Consider the following 22032-nt stretch of genomic DNA (forward strand, 5'->3'; position numbering starts at 1 on the left):
TCAGAATTACCTATGTGTTTGTAATGTTGTATTGGGTTAGCGTGGGGAGAGGGTAATAACAGGAAGTGGTAGAAGATGACACTGGAGAGAAAGCTCTGAGCCAGATTGAAAAGGACCATGTTCACTATGCTATAGGAGTTTTGATTTTGTTCTGATAGAAGGCTTTCAACAAGAGATTAGTATGTTTTGACTTAATGAGATTCTGAACTAAAGTATTGACAGTGAAAATGGAGAGAAGAAACCAAGTTAAAGAAAGATTCTTTTTTTTGGTGGGGGGGGGGAACTATTAATGCTTTTATTACCAGAATGTATGAAACATTGATCCTTTTATAATTCTGCAATACAGCCTCAGATTCCCATGGTTTCAAAACAACTCGTCTTTTAAATTTCCATAACATCCGTTTAGAATAAATGATTTTGTTGCTGTTCACAGTAGAAGACAGTCTTTAGCTTTGATGGTTCAGACCTAATTAAACAGAAATGGCTAACTTTGGGCCTAAGATAAATGTGGTATAGAGAGAAGAGCACAGAACCCTACCAATAACCCTACACATAAACCATACTCCATTCAAATAGTCCTGGGACCTCACGGAACGGACTTTCAAATAAGTAATTAAGCCTCCAATTAAAAAACATTTTAAAATGTACTATCTGATAAACTTAAAATACAAAAAATGCAGTATCACCAATTATGTGCATTTTCTAGGATTCATTTTAAAATTCAGACTAATGTTTAACAATAGTATTTCAATTAAATTATGACATTTGAAAAAGGTTATACTTCTGGGGAAAGATCACATAAACATGCTTTTTGGGAGAAGATATGTTTGGAAAACAACAGTAATGGATAATTAATATTGCTTTAACATTTCTAAAATCACATAAAGATGATCATCTCTGATTGCCATTTCAGTAAGTTTCGATGCAGGGTGTGTTACTGTCCACTTACTAGTAACCAAAGCACACATAGAACAGACTTGTAACAAATACTCAGAATCAGTTCTTTTCATGAGCTAAACATTTCTGAGACTTTAAGATTCATGTTTGAACATACAGTACTCCAATGTTGGCTACATAAAATAAAATAAACAGAAGATCTTTTTCAGAGGAGGCTCAATCATCAGAGGCTGTATTGCATTTAAGGATTTAACACGGCTATATACAAAAGGGAAAGCATTTCACTTAGAAATACTTCACATTACTGAAGCTCTCTTTTTAATATGGCAACATAGAGCAGCTAACCATTCTGACACTTAAAAATCAACAGGAATAGTGCTACTCTTTTATCCTTTGGTTCCCAGTGACAAATAATGCAGTAATAACACCTCTGGTCTTCATTTCCTCTCGAATGACATTTATTAACAGAGAGAAACCCGATGCTTAGCTGAAATTTGGCAGCCCAAGAAGTGTACCAACTGCTCCAGAATACCCCTCATGCTCTAGAAACAGTGCTTTCAGTTGACCTTTTGACAGTAATCCAGGGCATATGCCAAAAGTTTCATCGAGAGAGTATTGACACGTAAAGTTTCCAACAAAGACAACTCTGTTTATTTTCTCATTAACAGCCCACATTCGTGCCACAGAACCAATGTTGTTGGTGATAGTAACTAATGTAGCTCTTGCTAGATGTTGTTTACTAACATATTCTCGCTTCTCCTTATAAATCATATTCCCAAAACTAGATGCTACAGCCCAACCAGGCAGACCAAATCTTTCATAATCTCTTCTGTAAATACCACGGACCAGCTTGTCAGCTTTGTGCTGTCACCTTTGGATGCCATTTCAAGAGCCTCTTCAAAACTTTCACAGCCAGTCAATAAACTACATAAACCCAGAAAGGTACCCCCTCCAAGGCTTGTCCCAGTTACTCGTTCATAGTTGTCTTTGGAATGGACTGCTAAAATACTGACTCCAGAACCAGTGTTTACTACCAGCAGCGGGTAGGGATCAGCCAGGTTGAAAGGCATCTTTTGGCATCTCTCAGGTTCTGAGGCATTAGCAAAATAATAGCACTCTGCTTGTCCATTGAAACTGACAGAATCTATATACAGCAAGCCCTTTACAAGGCAGTCAGCTTCATCCAGTTTGTGCAGGTGGAGGTTTCCAACTGTGTGAAAATCGTTTTCAGACTTGTCAGCACCACCTCCTGTAGCACATAGCACCGTGTGTAATGTTGAGAAGTTTTTCCCTCTTCCCCTTTGGATAGAAGTAGGCAGGTCCTGGGTTGGAAATCTGATAAAGTGCAAGTTCCTTCTCCAGCCAAAAAGTGTTAAATCTTTCAGTTCAAGGTGTACATCCCGAATACCAGTGGATCCATAGGCTACATTAGGAGTCACGTATTTCCGGATACTTTTTAAGCTCTCAACTTCTTCTTCCTCTGCTGTGATAGCGATAGGTTCAAAATATGAGCGCTTTACCAGAGTTCCCCCGATGTCCATGACAAACCATGGGAAAGAGGGTTTCTTGGCATCCTTGATCTTCATGGTGTCGGCCCGAGGGGCGAGAGGCGGCCTCGGTCCGGAGCGCAGAGGGCTGTGGCGGCGACTCCGGCGGTGGCAGGGCCGCTTCCTCCCCTCGGGCCGGGCGGGGCGGGGGCGCCTGAGACGAGGCCCCGGCCCAGGGGTCGGCCCCCCACCCCCGCGAGGGGCGGCCGGGACCGAGCGAGCCGGGGAAGCCGCAGGCCTCCCCCCGCTGCCCCAAACAAAAGGCCCCGGCCCCCCGAGCCGCCGCCGCGGTACTCTAAAGAAAGATTCTTAAATTGAAATGACAAGAATTAGATGACTGAGTGGGAGGGGAGGAGGGAGAGGTTTTAAGGGAAGTGCATTACACTGATAGCCTAGTGATGAGACTTTTAAAATTTGAAGATTGCGACATGGGCACACACTCCACACGTTCTTCAAAGGTTTCGGAAGGATATGAAATGCAGATTTTTCATAAAGTATGCTAAAACGGGGGCTTGGATACCCAGGAAGGCTTACTGATCTCAGTCTCCCAAGTAGTAGAGTTGAAACCATAGCTATAAGTTACTTTACATGTAAGCCTAAAAAAATGAGTATGAGTATGTACTAGGCTGTGATATATTTTAAGTGAATAAATAACTATATCTAAGTTTGTGTGCTTATTAATCAAATATTCTGCGTTTAGCACATATTGGAGTAATTTGAGTCGGGTAATCATCGATCAACCTACTCTGTCAATGATTCTCAAAGTCAACCAGCTGCATCAGAATTCATCTCAGAATTCATCTTAAAATGCAGATACTTGCCCTACCCCCCCACCCCCGGTTTAACTATATCAGGATCTCTTGAGATGAGGCCTGGGAATATGCATTATACATAGCACTGGGTAAATCATACACACTAAAGTTTAAGAACCACTGACATAGTGACCATAGATGGGTCCTTGGCACAAATGTATTCATGAACGTCACAGTTATAAACAATGAGAAAGTTACTCCTATTTTTAAAAATAAAAATGATTGCACTATTAGATGGTTGGGTTGGGTTGGAAAGAAAAGACCACATATACCCCTGTTCTAAGTCCAGTTTATTTGGCCAAGATAAGTTGCTAATGCTGCTTATCTACCTGTGTTTTTCCCTTTATCTGTAGTTTTTTTATGGAAGGCTTAACTTTTGGTGACCTGTTGAAAAAGTAGGGTCCTGCTGGAATTGAGAAAGCTACATTCTTAATATTACTCACCTTTCATACTAGGGCTTATGGTACAATTCTGCGAAAATGTGAGCTAACTGGGCACTTTTGTGAAGGGAACATTGACACATACTGAGCTTTCAGTTCTTAAATCAAACTGGGCATCAGGGTGGTTACGTCTTCATGTGGGCCCAGTGGAAAGAAGATTGTGTCTTACCCCTAAACATTATCTCTGTCCTCAGTTCTCTGGTAGTTTGGAAAGCATACCTGGTCAACATGATTATATGCATTTGCATGTAAAGAGAAAGAAGATTTCCCTGTGTGCTTCCATCTTAATTTTAAACATGTTGTTATCAATGAAGGGAAAGTTAAAATGCTTACAGCACAAAGTGTGATTTTTTGATCATAGCATATTAAACTGTCGTTTCTAAAGAGTGTTAGAGTATAAATTTGCAAACCTCCTGTTGCAGATTGCTTGATTTGGCATTTAAAGACTGGGATTGGTCATTTGATGACGTTGATGGTGGTGATGATGACGATGTTTTTGATTTCTGAAGAAGTAAATGGGGTAAATCGAAACATGAGAGATGAGTTGTTCTAGTATTTCCAAGTAGTGCATGTGGTTTGCACTTTGGGTTTTCATTATTTTTGACCAGTTTGAAATTTTATTAAGTTGTTTTTGATAGTACTTATTTGAAAAGTAGTTTTCAGACAAGTTTCTAACTGAAATTTCCATGTTAAGTATAAAAGTGAAATGCTATGTTCAGATTCTTTATTGGCTATATATTTTCAATGCAGTTGGAATTGTAATTTTTTATCTTAGGAATGAAACATGTAGAAATAACAAATGGAGCTAATTCTGGTACTTTCTGTTCATTCCAAAGAAGCCATATGCAGAGAAGTAAAATTTACAGTGTTTTCAAGTTCCTACAACTGTATTAGTTTGTGAACATAGCATGGGATTCCTTTCTCCCTCCACCCCTCTCTCCTTCCCTCCTCTTTCCTTCTTTCTAACTTGCAAGAATTAAAACCATAAAAACTTTGTAAGTCTAATAAATGCTGTGAACTAGCTGTTTCTGATCTGGCTTTTTTTGTGATGTGAAATGTTTACTTTTTGAAAATTTAATGTTACTCTTGCTGAGGAATGCTAACGGTATATGCTGTGAAAGCTCTTGTGCTTTTAGAAAATGTGGTTTGGTTAATAGTGGCTAACAGAGATTTGAATGAAAATTGAAACTCGTGAGTTAAACCTTTTATATGGAATGAATTTAAAAGAAGTAATGTCTATCTTAACCTAAGCAACATGTTGCAAAATACATACTTAAATCACACATTATTGGGATCTGTTTATAACCAGGATTTACAGAGTATTTTTTACATATATTTACTACAACGTGTTTGTTCCCATTTCATAGATTTAAAAAATGTGGCATAGGGTCAAACAGTCAAGTAGAACCTGGTCCATAAGTGCACTCTTCTTTCAGCTACATGAGGCAGCTAACAGTTAAACCCCAAGTCAAACTTGACATTCACTTGAATTATTCAGTGACATATTGTCTCACCCTAATATTCAGTTAACCATATTAAAACTTGTGTGTCATGTTTGTGGCCAGTGTGAGAAAATATGAGGAAGAATATAATTGCATGTACCTAAAAATAAGAAAAGTAATACAGTAAATATGTTTTATGCATGATTCAGGTGTTAAAAGTATAGTAGTTGGAAGACTATATTGTTTGATGTAAATGGAATGCCTTTTCAAAGAACTGATAACAATCTCTTAAATTATTTCACTGTATCAACTAATTTTATTTTCCTTTTCTTTCCAGCTAACTGCCTTCTATGAATGCAGTCATTATTCAAGGTGATCATATTCTTACAGTTGAAACAAGACTGAAATATGATGGCCCAAAATTTATTAAAAAGCTATATTTTCCTGAGAGACCGACACACACATATATGTTCCCTTTATTCCTGCAATATAAATTCTAAATGTTGGATAGATTTTTCTGGGCTCCTTTGGAGCAACAAGTTGAACCAACAGTGATTGGTTAATAGAGTATCATGCGCAACTCTTCCAAACTTGTTCCATAAAGCTCTCTCAGCACCACTCACACTACATTGCATAAAAGGACTGAGAAGAGTTAAAGAAATCATCTTTTCAGCTTCAGCAGAGAGATTTCACCAGCACATTTGCCAGAAGAATCTGGGAATGGATTCCACTACAGTGATATAGACTGCATCTTTAAGAAGTGACCATTATACTGTGTATGTGTGTGTGTGTGTGTGTGTAGATGTATATATACACATGCGCGCGCACACACACACACACATACATCTATATAGTACTGTAATACTGCAAGAGGGTTTTTTTAACTTCCCACTTTATTTTTTTATAAACATTAATCAGATATCATTACTTACTGCCGTTGCAACTATGCATTTGTATAAAGCCATAATGTTGGAGTTTATATCACTCATTTGTGTGTACCTGATGGAAGCTGCATGTTCATGTTTAAGCAATTACTGTAACAAGAAGTTTGAAGTTAATTATATCAGTTTCCTAATGCTTCATAATAGGCAACTTTACCCATTTTGAATGCCTTAATTTAATTTTTTTCAAAATCTCCACCCTTTTCTGTATTAAAAAAAAAAAAAAAAAAGAACAAGTGTTTACCAGCTCTTAGGATGCAAATTTGCTTTGCAGAAGAAAAATAGTGCACTATTTTTACACATAATAGTTAACAATGTCAGCCTATTTTGATTGTATAAGAGAATTTTTTTTTTTAAGTATTGGTGATAGAAACAGTAATGGATAGTATTGGAACTAATATATCTTTTATGTATATCTATTATTCATCCAACCCTTTTTACAGACCTCAGTATTAGTGTGTGACTATGAAATGTTTTCTTTTAATTTCCTGGCTACCCTAGGTATGTTTTTATTTCTGAAAAAGGTATTTGTGACTATTTTTACATTTTCACACTCAAGATTCAAAAATTATCTCAAATACAAAGAAAACTAGGACATACTGTAGATACATTTTAAATATTTAAATGTGATCCCTTAAACACACAACTGTGTATGGCAATATTTCAGTATTGGGTTAAGAAAACTGGTGACTGGGAAGAAGTTGCCTCAAAGGCACTTAACTTGATTTTTATTTTTTTAAATGCTGTTAAAGTTACAGTTTATGCAGGACTATTCCTGCTTTATTTCTCATTATCCCAGAAAAGTGTATGTTTTATACTGCTACAGTGTACATCAGTAAGAATCAAGTTAAAAAAATTATGTAGTCTTTTATCAGTCTTTCTTTATATACATACACATACACAGAGTTTGGTGTGATATTGAAATACATCATCTAATATTTCTATGAAGGAAGTAGACATTTTTCATTGATTCCTTCTGGGGTCAGTGTAGGGTGTTTAAAGAGTTAGATCCCCAATTATAGATACTATTGTGGAAATTGAAGAGTGGCCTTTGGCTACTGATGTATTGAAACTGAATCTTGTTATTACATTATCCAGGCTGCACTCTTTCATGCTGTCTGTGCTAAAACTAGATATGCATGCCATTTCCCTTGCAGGTATGTTCTGGTTTGGGGGCACAGCTCTTTCTTTTTTTTTTTTTTTTTAAGTAAGATTAAAAAATGAAAAATATATAAAATTTATATAGAATAAATATTTCCATTCATTAGACTTGTTAAAAGGAGACTGAATTAATATTTTATATAAAGATTTTGTTACACTATGGGAGGCTCTATCATATTATTCTGAATTGGAGAGTATATATATATATATATTTTTAATAAACTTTATTAAGGTGAAATAATTTGAAGTTTACACATGAGTAATTGAAATATTTGAGTAAAAATGGCAAAAGTTTAAATTTTGAATGCTGTATATATTAAAGAATATGGAGAATCATGGTGTGATGCAACTATACGAGGAAAATTAATGTGAAGTTTTTTTGGGGGGAAAAAGATATCCTAAGGGGTGAAAAAAATCTCTCCATGAAGAGTCTTCACATTATATGGTTTGACATAAGGATTTATAAGGTTGTTTGTTCAACTAATGGAAATGTGCTTAATAAAAAATTCTGACCTTGGGTAAGAATTTGCTTTATACCCTGTTGCTGGTTTCATATACATACATGAGTGCATACACCCATCCAAATGCTCTCTTCCCAACACTCATTAAATATGACATTGACTTGGTTTAACAGCCTGATTTTGTGCCAGCTTCTCTTTTTCTTGAGGCTCCAAAACTTCCAAGATAAATTTAAGACCAAAAGTTGCTTATTTCGTCACACCTTGATTTCTCCTAGAGCCATAAATACCTCCTTTTGAGAACTAAGAAGTAGTGAATACTGGGATTTTCTTAGTTGGATTTTTTTACTTTTGTGGGAATAGTGAGACAAAGTAGAAGGAAAACTGATGCCAGGATTACTGTTGAGGATTACTGTATAGTGCATTTTTGAAAAGTATTAATTAAAAAAATGCTATCTAGAAGCAACATTTTAAAAAATCTGTCTGAAAGTTTAAAATGCTCTGGAGCTAACTAAAGGATAAGTATACCAATAAATCTAAAATAAAGGTTAGTGTTTTTAAAACTAACCTATGCTAGAGTTACACCATTCTGGCTCTGAAGGAGCTCCTTTATCCCAGTTTATGTGCAGATCCTCAAGAAGAAATACTCTAGGTTGCCAAACCACAATTTAAGAAGTTATGCTGCTGCTGTTAATCTATTCTTACAGGATTTGGGTGGTAAAATAGAGAAACTTGGACACTATATTACCTTATTGAAACATACTTTAAATAACATGTTTTAAAAATCCGATGAAAGCAAGTCACTTCTGAGCTTCTCGGTCTCTGTTGACACTGCTACTGACTCACCGCTCCTCCCCTGGGATAAGATGTCAGTTTCCCTATATTGTGAAGATACCGTAGCTGGTTTGTAAAGCACTTTGAAGATAAGCACTGTGTGACAGTGCTGAATATTATGCTTGGGGGGCCTCTCCTTGATTCCCTTCCCCATAATAGTTGTGTTTGGAATTGTAATAAGTTATGAACTGCATGGTTTAGATAATCATGAATATTTGATCAGCTGTCCCTTGAACAAAAATCATACCCCCCTGATATTTTTTAATTTTGTTGCATCTTTGTAGTAATGTAATTGTATTTTATGCCTGCTTTTTATATTAAAAAATTAAATAAAAGAAATTAAGACATAAGCATTTTCATACTTTTCCTGTGAAATAGTCCTGGAATGCTGCAACCTTCTAAAATTTATCCCCCAAAATTACCTACCCTGAAAGATGGGTATAGCAAAGAAGTCTCAACTAAGGTTACCGACTTGGGAATCTTCAGCCCTATCATTTAATCCATGGAGAATACAAAATCGAATTTCAACTAGGCGTTTGTGTCTGACTTAATGTCAGTATTTTAAGGGGCATGCAAACTTGAGAATCTCATTTGAGTGTCGAGGATAAGGAAAAGAGGCAGGGAGCCTGTTTTGTTAGGAATACTGTGCTGACAGGTGGTTTTCTAGAAAGCACTTTTTTGGGGTCTTTTCTAGGATACTTGCTAACTATCAGATCTGGCACAGGTTATTCAGTCTGGGCTTCAGTGTTTTCATCTGTAAAATGGAGATTGTTTACTTATAGGATTGTTGCGGGATTAAGTATGATGATGTGTGTAGAATATCGGGTAGCTCTAATGTTTGTTCCTTTCCCTCCCAAAGGGGAGAAATGGAGAACTCTTCACCTAGGATAGTATATTTTCTTCAAGGAGTTGCTTTAAGCATTGATAAAGTATATCTAAATAAAATATGTTGGACTAAAAATCACATAATTTATACTAATGGTCAGATTATAACTGCATATGAGAAAAGACTCATTTGAATTTTTTTAAATGATAACTATGATTTTTAAAACTACAGAGTGATTTATTATTTACTTTTAGATGCCATGTTTCTCTTCCTGCTGGTCCCAAGCAGTAGTTCTAAAAGGATTAACCACAGTTTATATTTTTTAAAACTGCACTTTACATAACCTAAAACTAATCACATTTAAACAATTGAGTTTTAAGACTCAGAAGAGTTCAAAATAAAGTTTATTTTACATAGGAAACAAACATTTTCTAGGAAGCATCATTTACTTACTGCATATAATAGAATAATGCCATTCAATTATTAGGGGAAAAAGAGTTCTTAAAATGTTAGAGTTGATAAGCTTTTACAGGAAAACACAGTGTACAGTAATCTTAACATCATGTTCAGAGTATGATACTATAATGAGAATAAAATCCATAAGAACTTGGTAGACCCCAGCAATACCCTGCACTGCATATACTTTCAATAGGCAAAACCTGGTCGAGCTCAGCTGTATTTTGTACCAAATTCCAGTAATGGTATTGTGTAGGTGTGATCCTTTTAAAAACAGCAGCATTGTGCTTGAATCAGAAAGTATATTGGGATTGCCTCTTCATGAGTAGAGACTGCAGGTACCTTTTGTTACAAATTACTTGAAGGCACAGTATGAAGTTAAAGGATTACTTTGGTATATGAATTCAAGCCAGTTACATTTTTGCTTGCCTTCATATCCTTGCTGTAACCTAAGGAGGTATTACACGGTAATATGATACAATAAGGCCATCCTGTTATGTCTATATTACAATTAAACATTAGTCCCAGAAAGTGAACTCTGGTAATTTATTACAATTCCACTTGAGCAAAATCCCACTCCATTCCTGTTCGTCTGTGTTGCGGAGAGGATTTATTTTTTAAAAGATTGTGAAAGCTGAGAAGTAGATGTAGTTAGCTCTTCGGAGGGAACTTAATCATGACTTGAAGAATAACGGTCAATGCTGTCTCCTCAAAATGGGCTTCTTGGGAGGTTTCCATCAATCACCAGCCTTATCAGAACTGCAGATGTCTGAGCCCTACCTTAACCTAATGAAGTGGGGACAGGGATTTTAAAAATCGATGTTTTTAAACAAGTGTTTAAGCGGGCTCTTCCAAGTCTAAAATACCTTTGGCACAGTTGGCTAAATTTATAAAAGACCTGGTTTAGCAATGAGCTTTTTTTTCCTTTGGTTCAGTTATTCAAAATCCACTTTGTGTGTGGGAATAATATATCCATCATTCAGATTTCACATCGGTCTTGCGGTAGTGAAGTATTGTAGCTGCTACCCATATATTTAAGGCCAGCATGATCACAAAACGTATAAGAACTGAAATCAGTCAAAAAGAAGTATGTGTTAAAAAATACTGTTTTCACATAAAACAAAATCACCACCTCTAAGGAGAAGCCCACTCCCCCGCCCCCCGCCAAATGAAACAGAACTATGGGTCATGTGGACTTTTGAACAACTTTGGTTCCAAATATTTCTGGAAAAATGATCTTCCTATCATGACTACCTTTGGTCACTTGGCCTGATTTCATGAATAATTTCATCCTAAATGCTTAATTTGGAGGAATCTGACTCTGGTTGGTAAATACTACAACTTTTTAAAACCCCGTTACTCATTTTTCAAGTCTTGAGGATGGTGGTGTCTCAGAACATTCCATGTTAATTAAGCAAAGGTGGTACACCGCACTCAGTTAAGGTAATTGTGAAAAACTAGCCCAAACGTCAAAGCATGTTTTATATTGAGGTAACCATGAAAATGTGGCTCTTTGTTAGAAAGAAAAAAATAACCTTAGTGACTTGACAAACACTCTCCTGATAAATAAGGTTTATGAGATTTAATGTATCTTTGGGGTTGTAAAACACTTTTAAGATAGCTAAACTGTTTTTAAAAGATTATTCTCAGATATATTGATCACTTTCAGGAACAGCTGTCACCTTAGATACAGAACAAATCACAATTAACATGAGGTTTGTTTTGTTGTTTAATTATGGTTTGACTCTCCTTTCCAAGCAGAGAATTCTTGAAGTCCTGTAGGGAAGACTCAGGTCTCTCTTTTCCTTTCCCCACTTGACCCAAGTTTATGCTTTGGCCAGAACACTTTTACTCCTCTCAGAGCTGATGGAAAGCATTTGAACCAAAGATAAAAGCCTCCGGTAAGGGACTAGCAAATGCATCATTCTGTTCCATAGCGATATTTCTCAGACAATGATTAGCTTATTTAAAAGGTCTACACACAAGGGACATATTTCTAGTCTTCATAGAATGGGTGACACCACCTGTTTTAATCATTTTTCCAAAAATTTATATGCTTAATTTGGGAGTTGAAAACTCAACCTAAGGAATTAATGAAATTCTCTTTAGGTTAACCCAGGTATATTTTATTTCCTCCTCCATCACAGTGTTCCTTTAAAAAGAACAGAACAAGGACATGGAGTCGAATGATTACGTCACTCCCTTTCCTGCTGCTTGTGGGCAATTCTCTGAGGCTCTGGACCATCCGGCCACTACCACCTCCTTCCCTCTCATTAGACTCACCCCTGTGCTCTCACACTAGCCCTACTGGTGCTCTCTCCATCCTCTTTGCTCATGACCTCCACACATGCTGCTCCTTGTAACAGTCTCTTCCCTCCTCCCGATCTCTCTCTCCTTCAAATTAATCTCCCCAGCTCCCTCCAACTAGGTCAGGTTCCCATGTCAGGTGCTCATCCTGTCCTACTCTTTCAAAAAATGTTTCACAATATTTTTCAATAGTTAATTGTGTGATTACTTCACTGTTCATTTCCACTGCTGGTGTGGAAGCTTCACGAAGATAGGAATCTACTATCTTGTGCATATTCTATCCCAGGTACAGCAAGTAGATGCTTAATACTATACGTGGTGACTGATGAGGACCAGGAATATATTGTCGCTGGCCTCCAGCGGGGCTAAGTGGCTCCGTTAAACCCTAAGACAATTTACAAGTGAAGGAGGCACAGATGGCATAAAATTCAAAAAGGAGGTGGGCAGAAAAATATTTTGCTTACTTGTAAGATCACTGGTGGTCATTAAAGTTGTCATTATTCTTGCTGTAAAAGCAAAATTTCAGCAATAAATATCAACTTCTCAGACATTTTGGTATTTAGCTAATATCTTTCCGTTTTAAATGCAGGAATATATGCTAACTGTTCTTGAAAGATTTGGGTAGAAGAGAACCCTTGATGGAGAAACTGGTCCTTTAAGATACAGATGCAACATGAAGAAGTATAATTCAAATATCTAAAACTAGTAAATCTAATTAATGTAATAGCTCTGAAATTTTTAAATGTTCCTACCTAAATATAGCATATATTCATTTTAGGTAGTTCCTGCAAGAATCCAAATGAACAGTGGAAATTCTAAAGTTGAGACCAAACACTATGGCTCCAGAAAAACTCCACTGCTGCAAATCATATTCATTCGCAAAAGGCAATGTATGATTCTCATCTCTTTAATCTGTTACATCATAAACATTCACATTTTTAAAACAAGCTAGTGGATTCAATACAACCAAACTCATGATGCTTTTCAAACAACAAGAGAGGACTGTTAATATTAGGCCAGATTTTTGGAGAAAAGTGTGCTTTCACGTTTTTTTAGCAACTTGCAGACAATGGAGAGTGGTGTGCATTAAATCAGCCTTGTAAATATGGATACACAGGAGGGTCTATCTGAATAGTTACTTGCAAAGGATTTAAGCTCAAGGGTCTATGACATACCGCACTCCTCCGAGTAGACACCCCACGCCGACCAAGGACACCCCACCAATTAGAGGCTTGTTCTTACCCGCACAGGTATATGAAGCGAGGCTCCACGTGAGAGCACTCACGGCTCCTGAGTCCCTGCTTTTCCACAGGTACTGGAGCTGTGCACACTTACTGGCTGCACTGATGAAAGTACACAAATTCTGTTTGAAGATAAAACAGGAGAAAGTTAGGAGTTCCTTAGTTTCACCAGAAACTAGATACACCAGATACTTAAAGCATTCTTTTTCTTTCTGGCTGCGTCGTGTGGCTTGAGGAAAAGCACTGAGTCCTAACCACTTGACCACCAGGGAATCCCTTGAAATCGCTTTTGAAGCCAAATTTTCATGTCAAGTGATAACCAACTTGTACAAGGACAAAACCCAAGTTTCCTGATAAAGAATGGATGCAGCAGTGGGACATTTATGTATAACCCACCAATTCCACTGCTTAGTGAGTAACTGATGGGCAGCAGGTAGTTGGAAGCTGAGAGTTAAGAAAGAATCTGCGGGGCTTCCCTGGTGGCGCAGTGGTTGAGAGTCTGCCTGCCAATGCAGAGGACACGGGTTCGAGCCCTGGTCTGGGAAGATCCCACATGCCGCGGAGCAACTGGGCCCGTGAGCCACAATTACTGAGCCTGCGCGTCTGGAGCCTGTGCTCCGCAACGAGAGGCCGCAATAGTGAGAGGCCCGCGCACCGCGATGAAGAGTGGCCCCCGCTCGCCGCAACTAGAGAAAGCCCTCGCACAGAAACGAAGACCCAACACAGCCAAAAATAAATAAATAAATAAATTAAAAAAAAAAAAAGAAAGAATCTGCAATGACTACAAAGGCTTATCTGTCCCCACCTGCCAAAAACAAACAGATGTATAGATAGTATGGTGTTTTTAGAGCCTGTGGGGAACCATGCTGCGTTGCACTGACAGACTCATCCACCCAAAGCAGCAAGCTGGAGCGCTTTGGCTCTGAGTTTCTGGCTGTTCTGATGAGCCACGTGGTGAGGTTCCTGCCCTCTGGTCCCCAGCGAGGCAAGAGTATAGCACCCTCCACCCTAAGCCGGGCCCAGGCTGCCGTTCACCAGGCTTTCCATCAGCTGAAACACCCCGTCAACTGGTTTCCAGGAGAAAACGCCATCTTTAGAATCATGAAGTGGTCTTGCTTGGGGGCATAACCAAGGCCTGCACAATCTTATGATACACATTCAACTGCAGATTATTAGGTTTTCCCGTAACACAGAGTCTAGTAGAGAACAGGACGGGAGAGGAGAAGCGTGCTCAGGCTGTCGCGCCGGTCATCTTTAAGTACTTGAATCACATCTTTGTGAATGAACTAGGAGGAGGTGACTTATCAATTTATCTAACCACGAAAGCACAGTGTAGGACTTCCGTGGAAACCATCTGTCGGTCTGAAATGGGACTCGCTCTTGAAAGCCATAGAACTGTAAACCTTCTATAACTTGGCTTTTTCATGAATTCAAACAGCATCCCTCCCCTACAGGATCCTAGGGTTTGCTGCCCCGCGGGAGCTCTGAAACCCAAGAGCTCTCTCCTCTCTGGGGCTCCAGGACCCTCAAGCCAGCCACCCTGTGCCGAGGCCCCAGTGGCTGCTGTCGAGTTGGCACCCAGGAAACACGTGTTGTGGACAGTCCCTGCTTGACAAGGGAAAAAGGAAACTACAGTTTATGAACTATTAGAGCATCACCATGTGGTCAGAATAGAGCATTCGCTGAGAAGGGAACAGAAGAAACAGAAAAACCCGAAGCCTTCGGCCTCTGGGCCTGACTCCTGACGAGCCTGTAGCAGCATATTCCCGGGATGATGTTCCTGGGGGTGAAGGGACACCACCCCCCAAACAACCAGACCTGCACCCACGTGACCACAGTGGCAGCTCCGGAGAGCCTAGAGATGCCCTATTTGTAGCGTGGCCAGATTTAGCAAACATATAGGACACCCAGTTAAATTTGAATTTCAAATCAACGATAAATAATTTTTTAGCACAAGTTTGTCCCACGGAATATTTGGGACATAATTATACTAAAGAATTCTTCGTTGTCAGCGTGGTAACCCTACTAATCTGCTTTCCGTACGTCATAAGGTTGAGAGCCAAGTCCACTTTCCGACTAGATGCTGGAGGGAGAATGGGTGGAAGTTCAGGAGTCTGGGTGTGGCAGGCGGTGACCATGATTAGTTCTGCTCCTTCTTTTCCCACTGGGTGGAAAAGTTCACGTCAGCCACCGTTTGATCTGTGGTCAAATGCTTCCGGACCCACTGCCAGAATCCTATTCTCACAGCAGGGAATTTCTGGCCCTTAACCAAGGAAGGAAAAAGAGTATAGGGCTTATTTACCCTTTTCCAAGGGAGAAAAAAAAAACTGTTTGGGGGGGCAAAATTAGAAAAATAATGAGTACGTGGCCCATGTGTAATTATTAACCTGATAATAACCTGAAACTCTTTAATTTATGTTCAGTTCTTCATTCTACTACTACCTACCCGATCCCAATCTGGTTCTCTAGGGCCCCAAAAAAGGGAAGTAAAAAAATTGTGCCGTACATTTAAGTGAGAATAATGTTTTTAATATTTGGATAGCACTAGGCTTTCATCCCACTATCCTTTGGTACAGCTGAAAAATGAGCAGGTTGAACATTTGATCTGTAAAGTTTTTTGCAGGGCAGGTGGCGTGGAAAGAAGAGGTAGACAGACTGCTGTGAACACACTTTCTTCTCCAGGGGCGATTTACTCACCATGGCCAGATCTATGATCCACTTCTGCAGGGTGAGGAGGAACCAAGCAGACACATAGCTTACCACGTGCTAAGGGACACAGCAGTGGCTCGGCCGGCAGCTCCACTCCCCTCCCAACCCCGTGCGTGTGGAAACAAACCGAGGCCAGAGAGGTTACATACCTAAGCTAAGTGTGGAACTGGGAACAACAGCTCTGCTAGACCTCGTCAGATTCAGAAAAGACAAAAATGACCCAAGTGAACACCTTCTAGGAGTTCAAAAGCACAGAAGCAGATTCTGGAAGAAAATTACAATGAACCCTGTGTTCTCGGACCGATCCTAGGGCTGGGAACATCCCAGATGATTTTAACTGCCGGTTTAACTCCTGAGCATGCACACCTCTCCAACGTAATGTCAACAGTGACGCACTTAGGTTCAAATGATATAGCAGGCGTCTTCTGCAAAACTGGTGTCACGTGAAGCTGTTTCCTGATTTCCCCTTTCCCACTAACTCCAGTGTAAAAATGACGCGGCTGGGGTGAGCAATGCTAGGAGATGGGAGGAATGATAATGGCTTTTCATCAAGCTCAGTGATGCTGCAGGAAGAGAGCCCGGCTAGAGAAGCAGAAGCAAACACAGGGAGGTGGTGACCAGGCCAGGGAGGGGGCGGCCAGGAGCCTCTGCTGTGAGCTTGGGCAAGTCATTTCCCTTCTCTGGGCCTTGGTTTGCTTATCTGCAAAATGGACTTAACATTCCTTGCCCTACCTACCTCCCCATGGCTCTGTGGCACTTTGTAGGGACCCCACAGGCAGCTGTGATTATAATTAATAACATTATTTAAATGAAGAGATTGAAACAGACAATGCCCTGTGCTCAAAGTCAGTAGAACTAGATACTAGTCAACACCAGAAAGGCAGCCTGAATCTAGGTGGATGGAATCCTGCTTTTTGAACACTCTCTAATTCAAGTCTTAAACTAATGTTGCCCAATTTTGTACCATTGCACCTCATTCCATTCATTCCAACTATACATTTTATAAAACTTCAGCAGTAGTACCAGCAATTGAGATCCTAGAGATTTGTAGAGTGGCCAGATTGAGCAAATAAAAATACAGGACACCAAGTTAAATTTGAATTGCAGATCAACAACAAATAACTTTTTAGCATAAGTATGTCCTGTGTAATATCTGGGACATACTATTACTTTTTTAAAAAATGCATTGTTAATATGGCTGCCCTGCTTATCGGCTCTCTGTAAGTCACAACTGGCAGAAGGAGGTCATGAAACATCTTGCTGATACTACAGAGTTGCCATCAGTACCTAAGTTTTCTAATCTACAGCCTCACCATTTGCACAAAGATAAGCTGTTGCATTTTATTTAAAAAGTAAATCACACAATGCTTTTCATTTCTTCAAAGTACTCTGTTTTCAAAAACCTTTAACCAGCTGGGGCTGACCTTGAAGTGTTGAGGGGCAGTAGAGCCACACGATCCCTCTTTTTTGCAGAGGGAAACTGAGTCAGGGGGCTTACAACTCCATTGAACAGCAGAGGGTCAGGACTCAGTCCGCACCCAGCTCCCCTCTGCAGACAGGCTTTTAGCACGAGAGCCACCACGACCCTGCCACCTCCTCAGCTTGTCCTGTGCTCCTGGTATTTTCGTTCTGGAAACAACCCTAAAAGGTAGGCATTATGATCCCTCTTCACAGATGGGGCGACTGCAGCTTAGAGGCCAGTGCCCAAGGCCACCCAGATGGCAGTGGCACTGGGAGTTCCCACCACTCCACACCCACCTCCTCACATGCTCAGCGCACCTGGCCGTCCCCTCACTCTTTCCTCCACCCTGAAGACATATAAATAAACAGCTCAGATCATTTCACAGATGTGGCAGGATTAACTGACTGCCATTTAAAAGGCTTTCTTGGCCTTTTAAGGAGAGTGAAGTTCAACAAGAGAATAAAAGAGTTTTTACAAGGAGAGTGAAGATGGAAGGCTGGCCCTCGTTCACAGAAGATGCTGAGTGATGTTAGCAGGGATAGGTCTGTGTGACTGACCAGAATCCACGGAGACCTTCCTAATGTCTTTACTTTCACTTTGAACCAGCCATCAGGAGCCCAGACCCACCAACAGGCAGTAAGAAGCCAAGCTGACCAGGTGTGTTAGTGGCAGCGTGTTACACGCCAGACATGCTCGTTATTACATGGGGACGTTTTTGGGGAAGGAAGAAATATCTCCCTTCCCCTAAAGAATACATTTGGACAATGTCGCTCTTAGCAGGAGTGCTTCTGCAGCTCAGCAGTGAGGTACTAAGTCTACCTGGTGGGTCAGGGCACCATGGGGCTCCCTGGTCTCAGAGGGGTGGCCCTTGGGCAGGGACTGTTCTAGAGCATCTCTAGGCTGTGGAGATATTTGCTCACATGGAATCTTGCATTGGGGATTTTTTTTTTTTTTTTTTAGTTTAACCAAAAGAATACATATCTGGTAAAGGACCCTGCTTAATAACATCCTGTTAGCAAGGAACACCCCCAGTTCCATCTCGGATTCTCAGATGCTGAAAGGATACAGGAGGATGTATGGCGCTGCCCGTTTCACATCCCCCTTGAAATGGAAGACACACAGCAGGAGGATGAGATCTGGAAAAGAAAGGCTCCAAGTGAGAGGGAGGAGGGGCCCCGAGGGCCGAGGCTGGGCACAGGGGCGTCGGTTACCTTGCGCGATGAGGATGGGGTACTCCAGGTAGGTCAGCAGTGGGTACTCGTAGTAACACTGGTACCGGAGAAAGACCAGGAACCTGGGGAGAGGGAGGGCGCATCTGAGCTCGGACCAACCTGACCCACAGCCCAGAGGCCTGGCCGCCACCCAGGAGCACAGGTTCGTCTGCAAAACCCTAGAACTGGTGGCGGGAGTCTGCAAATGTCAAGGAGGGAGGTACAGAATAAGAAGGGTGAAACATCAATTTTTAATCATCTCCCTGATATCTGAAGCTGGGCACTGGTGTCTGTCAAGTCCCTTGGATGGTCAGTTACAGACAAATTTTATGAATTTTACAGAACCACCGACCAGGATGAGAGGAGACAGGGTTTTCTGGACCCGGGCCTGCCTGTCTCTGAGGCTGGGCTCTTTCGAGGCCCCAGGGAGATCCCTCAGAAGGTCGCACCCAAGAAGCCACACAGGCCGAGAAAGATATCTGAGGGGGGCCGAGAGCCATCCCTGGGTGGGGTTCCTGGGCAGGGCTTCTAAGTGACTGAGCACGTAGGGCCCAGCAGCGAGCTGGGGAGGCCGTGTTTTGAAGACGAAGGACATCCCTAGATGAGCCTGGTGGCCTCCCAGAGTGCTGCCCAGGCTGGCGGTGGGGACAGAAGGGACAATTCTTCAGTTCCTCAAGAAAATTCGAGCTCTGGAGAGGCTTCGGCTTGGAGGGGTGGGAGACACAGACACCAGAGTCCCACTCCTCTCAGAAGAAGCGGCCCCAGCTTCCTGCCTTCCCAGCTCACACCCTGGCCAGCCAACTCCCTCAGAATCGAAATGCCCACACTGTCCCCTCAGGGTCTGTCTCCATCCCCGCACCCAGGCTGTGAGGACCCCTCAGGCCCCCTGCTCCCCCAGGGTGAGCCAGAACCCACAGACCACGTGGACTTAATGGCTCACACCTTCCAAGCCAGGACGTGGTCTTAACAAAGCCCCACGCCCTCACCCAGGCGGCACTCTGGGTGACCCCAGCCACTGCCTGCTGAGCCACCTTCCCGAGGCTGCCAGGCCTGGTCCCGCAGGCATCACCTGCTGAGTGTGGAGCCCTAAGTGGAGTGCAGACTCCAGGGCTAGGGTACTGGGCTCACAATCCCCGGCTGTTGCTAACCTCTGGGGCCTCGGCTTCCCCATCTGTGAAATGGGGACAACATGCTCCGTATCTGCACACACGGATGCTTTAAACATGTTACCTAAGGTCATGTCTTCTGCCTCTTTCTCTGGCCTCACTGCTTCCAGTTCAGCCTCCAGGCTTCTGATCACAGGCCCCCTGCCTGGAGGGCCCCTTTCTCTACGTGGCTACCTCCTCTCCTGCCTGAGGACGCCAAGGTGGCTCCCCTCCTGGGGCGCAGATCAGGGCCTCCCCTGCCCCGAATGGGGAACTTCTCCTCCTAGTAATTATCTGTTTTCCTCAGAGAACTGGGGTCGCTCTGAGGCAGGATGTGCTTCCCCAAGGGCCCTGTGGCTCAAATACATCCTACGGTTGGCCCCTCAGATGGGGGTGTCCCAGGCGGGACCCCGCAGGTCCAAGGGTGGCCCCTCACCCCTTGTGCCCTGGAGGTCTGCTGTTTCTCCCTCTCTCCCCACTGCCTTCCTTCTGGCCCGGGAAACCGGGGTCCTCAAGCCCGGGAAACCGGGGTCCACTGCCCCTCCGAGGAGTGCTTCCGCTGAGGACCGGCCCTCAGAGTCGCCGGAGGGTAACTGGGGTCCCCGGGCTGTCGAGGAGCAGAGGGGAGGGGGCCCGGCCTTGCAGGGTGAGGAGCTAGACTGCTGGGTTCACGTCTTCCCCACCAAGTCTTACAACTCTGTTTTTCACCGTTCAGGTCTTTATTATTATTATTACTTTGCTTATTTAGAAGAGTACTTTTAAATTTTTTCTTAAATTGAGGTATATTTGACATACTAGATTATATTAGTGTCAGGTGTACAACATAACGATTCAATATTTGTACATATTGTGAAATGATCACCACAATAAGTCTAGTTAACATCCGTCACGTTCAGGTTTTTAAATACTGGATCAGGGCACCCATTCCTGATTTTGATAGAAAAACCGGCTCTTGGAGAGTCTCGGCTTCCGCTTTTCAAGCGCCAGTTAAAGCCCAAGTCCCGGTCAAGTCCTCCTCTCCCTCCAAAAAGCTCTACGTTCTCTGACACCCCGCGCCCCCCGCCCGCAAAGGTGTAACTTTTAAAAGCCAGAGCGTCCAACCCCTCATTTTACAAGCAAGGAAACCGAGACCCGAGAACGGAGGGGGGGATGGTGGGGGGTGGCTTTAGGGAGGTTGCAGATGAGAGAGCCTCGACGTGCAAGCCGCCTTGCTCAAAGCTGGATGGTTAGTTTTGTCACTAATGGTTGGAGTGATGATTTCCTTGAGCGTCGGTTTTCTCATCTGTAAAATGGGCGTGCGCCGTCTTTCGTTACCGCGCAAGGCTGGGGGAAGCAGCAAATTCGGAGAGGAAGTGAGCGGCCCGGTCAGGCGCTACTCCCGGCGGCCCGCGCTTTCGGCTCCGCTTCCCCCGCCCCTACTGTATTAGAGTCGAGGGTCTCCCGGGCTCCCGTCGGCTCCAGATCGCCCCGGCCTTACCCAGCCAGCTCCAGAAGTAGGCTCGGGAGGCTGATGCCCCGCGCGCTGCGCGCCCCCAGCACGGCGAAGATCTGCGGCAGCTTGAGCGTCGCGCACACGCCCAACACGCTCCAGTTGCAGAACCACAGCAGCCGCGTCTCCATGGCGCCAGCGGGGCTGGGACTCCGGGACTCAGCGGATCCGGCCGCCGCGCGAAGGGGGGCCGCTCAGCACTCGGCCACCGGGCTCGCCCGGTCCTTCCGCCTTCCCTTGTCCCCTCCCCGGGCCGCCCAGTCGGGGTCCGCCCCTCCGCCCCGATCTCCGCCCCGAACCCCGCCCAGGGTCCCCTCTCCCGCCCCTTTGTCCGCTCGGCGCCTGTCTCGCCCCGACGCCTCCCCAGGTCCGCCCCGTCCCCGCAGTCGCTCCGCCCCTCCCCGCTGGCCCGGCCCATCCCCGGGAGCGCTGCGCCTGGAGCCGCCCCTCACGGGTCCAGACGGTCGGGGTCCGCTCCGCTTCCCTCCCAGTCGTCCGTCCCCGACCTCGCCCCGACCCCTCCCCAGGCCCTCTCCCTCCGCCCCGGGGTCCGCCCCTTGCCCGAGAGGCAGGTCAACGCTGGCCTTTGCGTGATCTGACCGCTGATGATTCACTTTTCCGTGTTAAACCAACTCGTGCAGTTCTGAGCCTGCG

General features: G+C 42.9%; 2 protein-coding genes and 1 pseudogene across 4 annotated transcripts in view; 1 reads left to right on the forward strand and 2 right to left on the reverse strand.

Annotated features, from left to right (window-relative positions):
* Positions 1–7757, forward strand: part of ROCK2 (Rho associated coiled-coil containing protein kinase 2) — a 147619-nt gene extending 139862 nt beyond the window's left edge. For all 3 annotated transcript variants that reach the window (XM_028162237.2, XM_057557784.1, XM_057557785.1), the window contains 2 exons: positions 4119–4216; positions 5476–7757. In XM_028162237.2, coding sequence (XP_028018038.2) covers positions 4119–4203 — 85 coding nt within the window. In that variant the 3' untranslated portion in view covers positions 4204–4216; positions 5476–7757. The remainder of the gene's footprint in view (positions 1–4118; positions 4217–5475) is intronic.
* On the reverse strand, positions 1381–2551 carry LOC102999075 (pantothenate kinase 3-like; annotated as a pseudogene).
* A 1987-nt stretch (positions 7758–9744) lies between the features above and the next one.
* SLC66A3 (solute carrier family 66 member 3) lies at positions 9745–21630 on the reverse strand. Its single transcript, XM_007195649.2, has 7 exons — positions 21367–21630; positions 18745–18827; positions 18600–18669; positions 16060–16117; positions 13364–13484; positions 12586–12627; positions 9745–10881 (listed from the first exon to the last, which is right to left on the reverse strand). The coding sequence occupies exons 1-7, from the start codon at positions 21507–21509 to the stop codon at positions 10790–10792; spliced, it is 609 nt and encodes a 202-aa protein (XP_007195711.2). The 5' UTR covers positions 21510–21630; the 3' UTR covers positions 9745–10789.
* Between the last annotated feature and the right edge of the window lie 402 nt (positions 21631–22032).

The sequence above is a fragment of the Balaenoptera acutorostrata genome, chromosome 12 (assembly GCF_949987535.1).
Source record: "Balaenoptera acutorostrata chromosome 12, mBalAcu1.1, whole genome shotgun sequence".
NCBI lineage: Eukaryota > Metazoa > Chordata > Mammalia > Artiodactyla > Balaenopteridae > Balaenoptera > Balaenoptera acutorostrata.

Excerpts from the sequence above, each read along its gene's own strand:
- SLC66A3 (XM_007195649.2), bottom strand. The coding sequence starts at position 21,509 with ATGGAGACGCGGCTGCTGTGGTTCTGCAACTGGAGCGTGTTGGGCGTG. Across the intron at positions 18,828-21,366 it reads CTACTTCTGGAGCTGGCTGG|GTTCCTGGTCTTTCTCCGGT; the intron begins GTAAGGCCGGGG and ends CCCTCTCCCCAG. Across the intron at positions 10,882-12,585 it reads GACCACCAGTGATCTTACAA|TTCTTATACGTTTTGTGATC; the intron begins GTAAGCAAAATA and ends GACTGATTTCAG.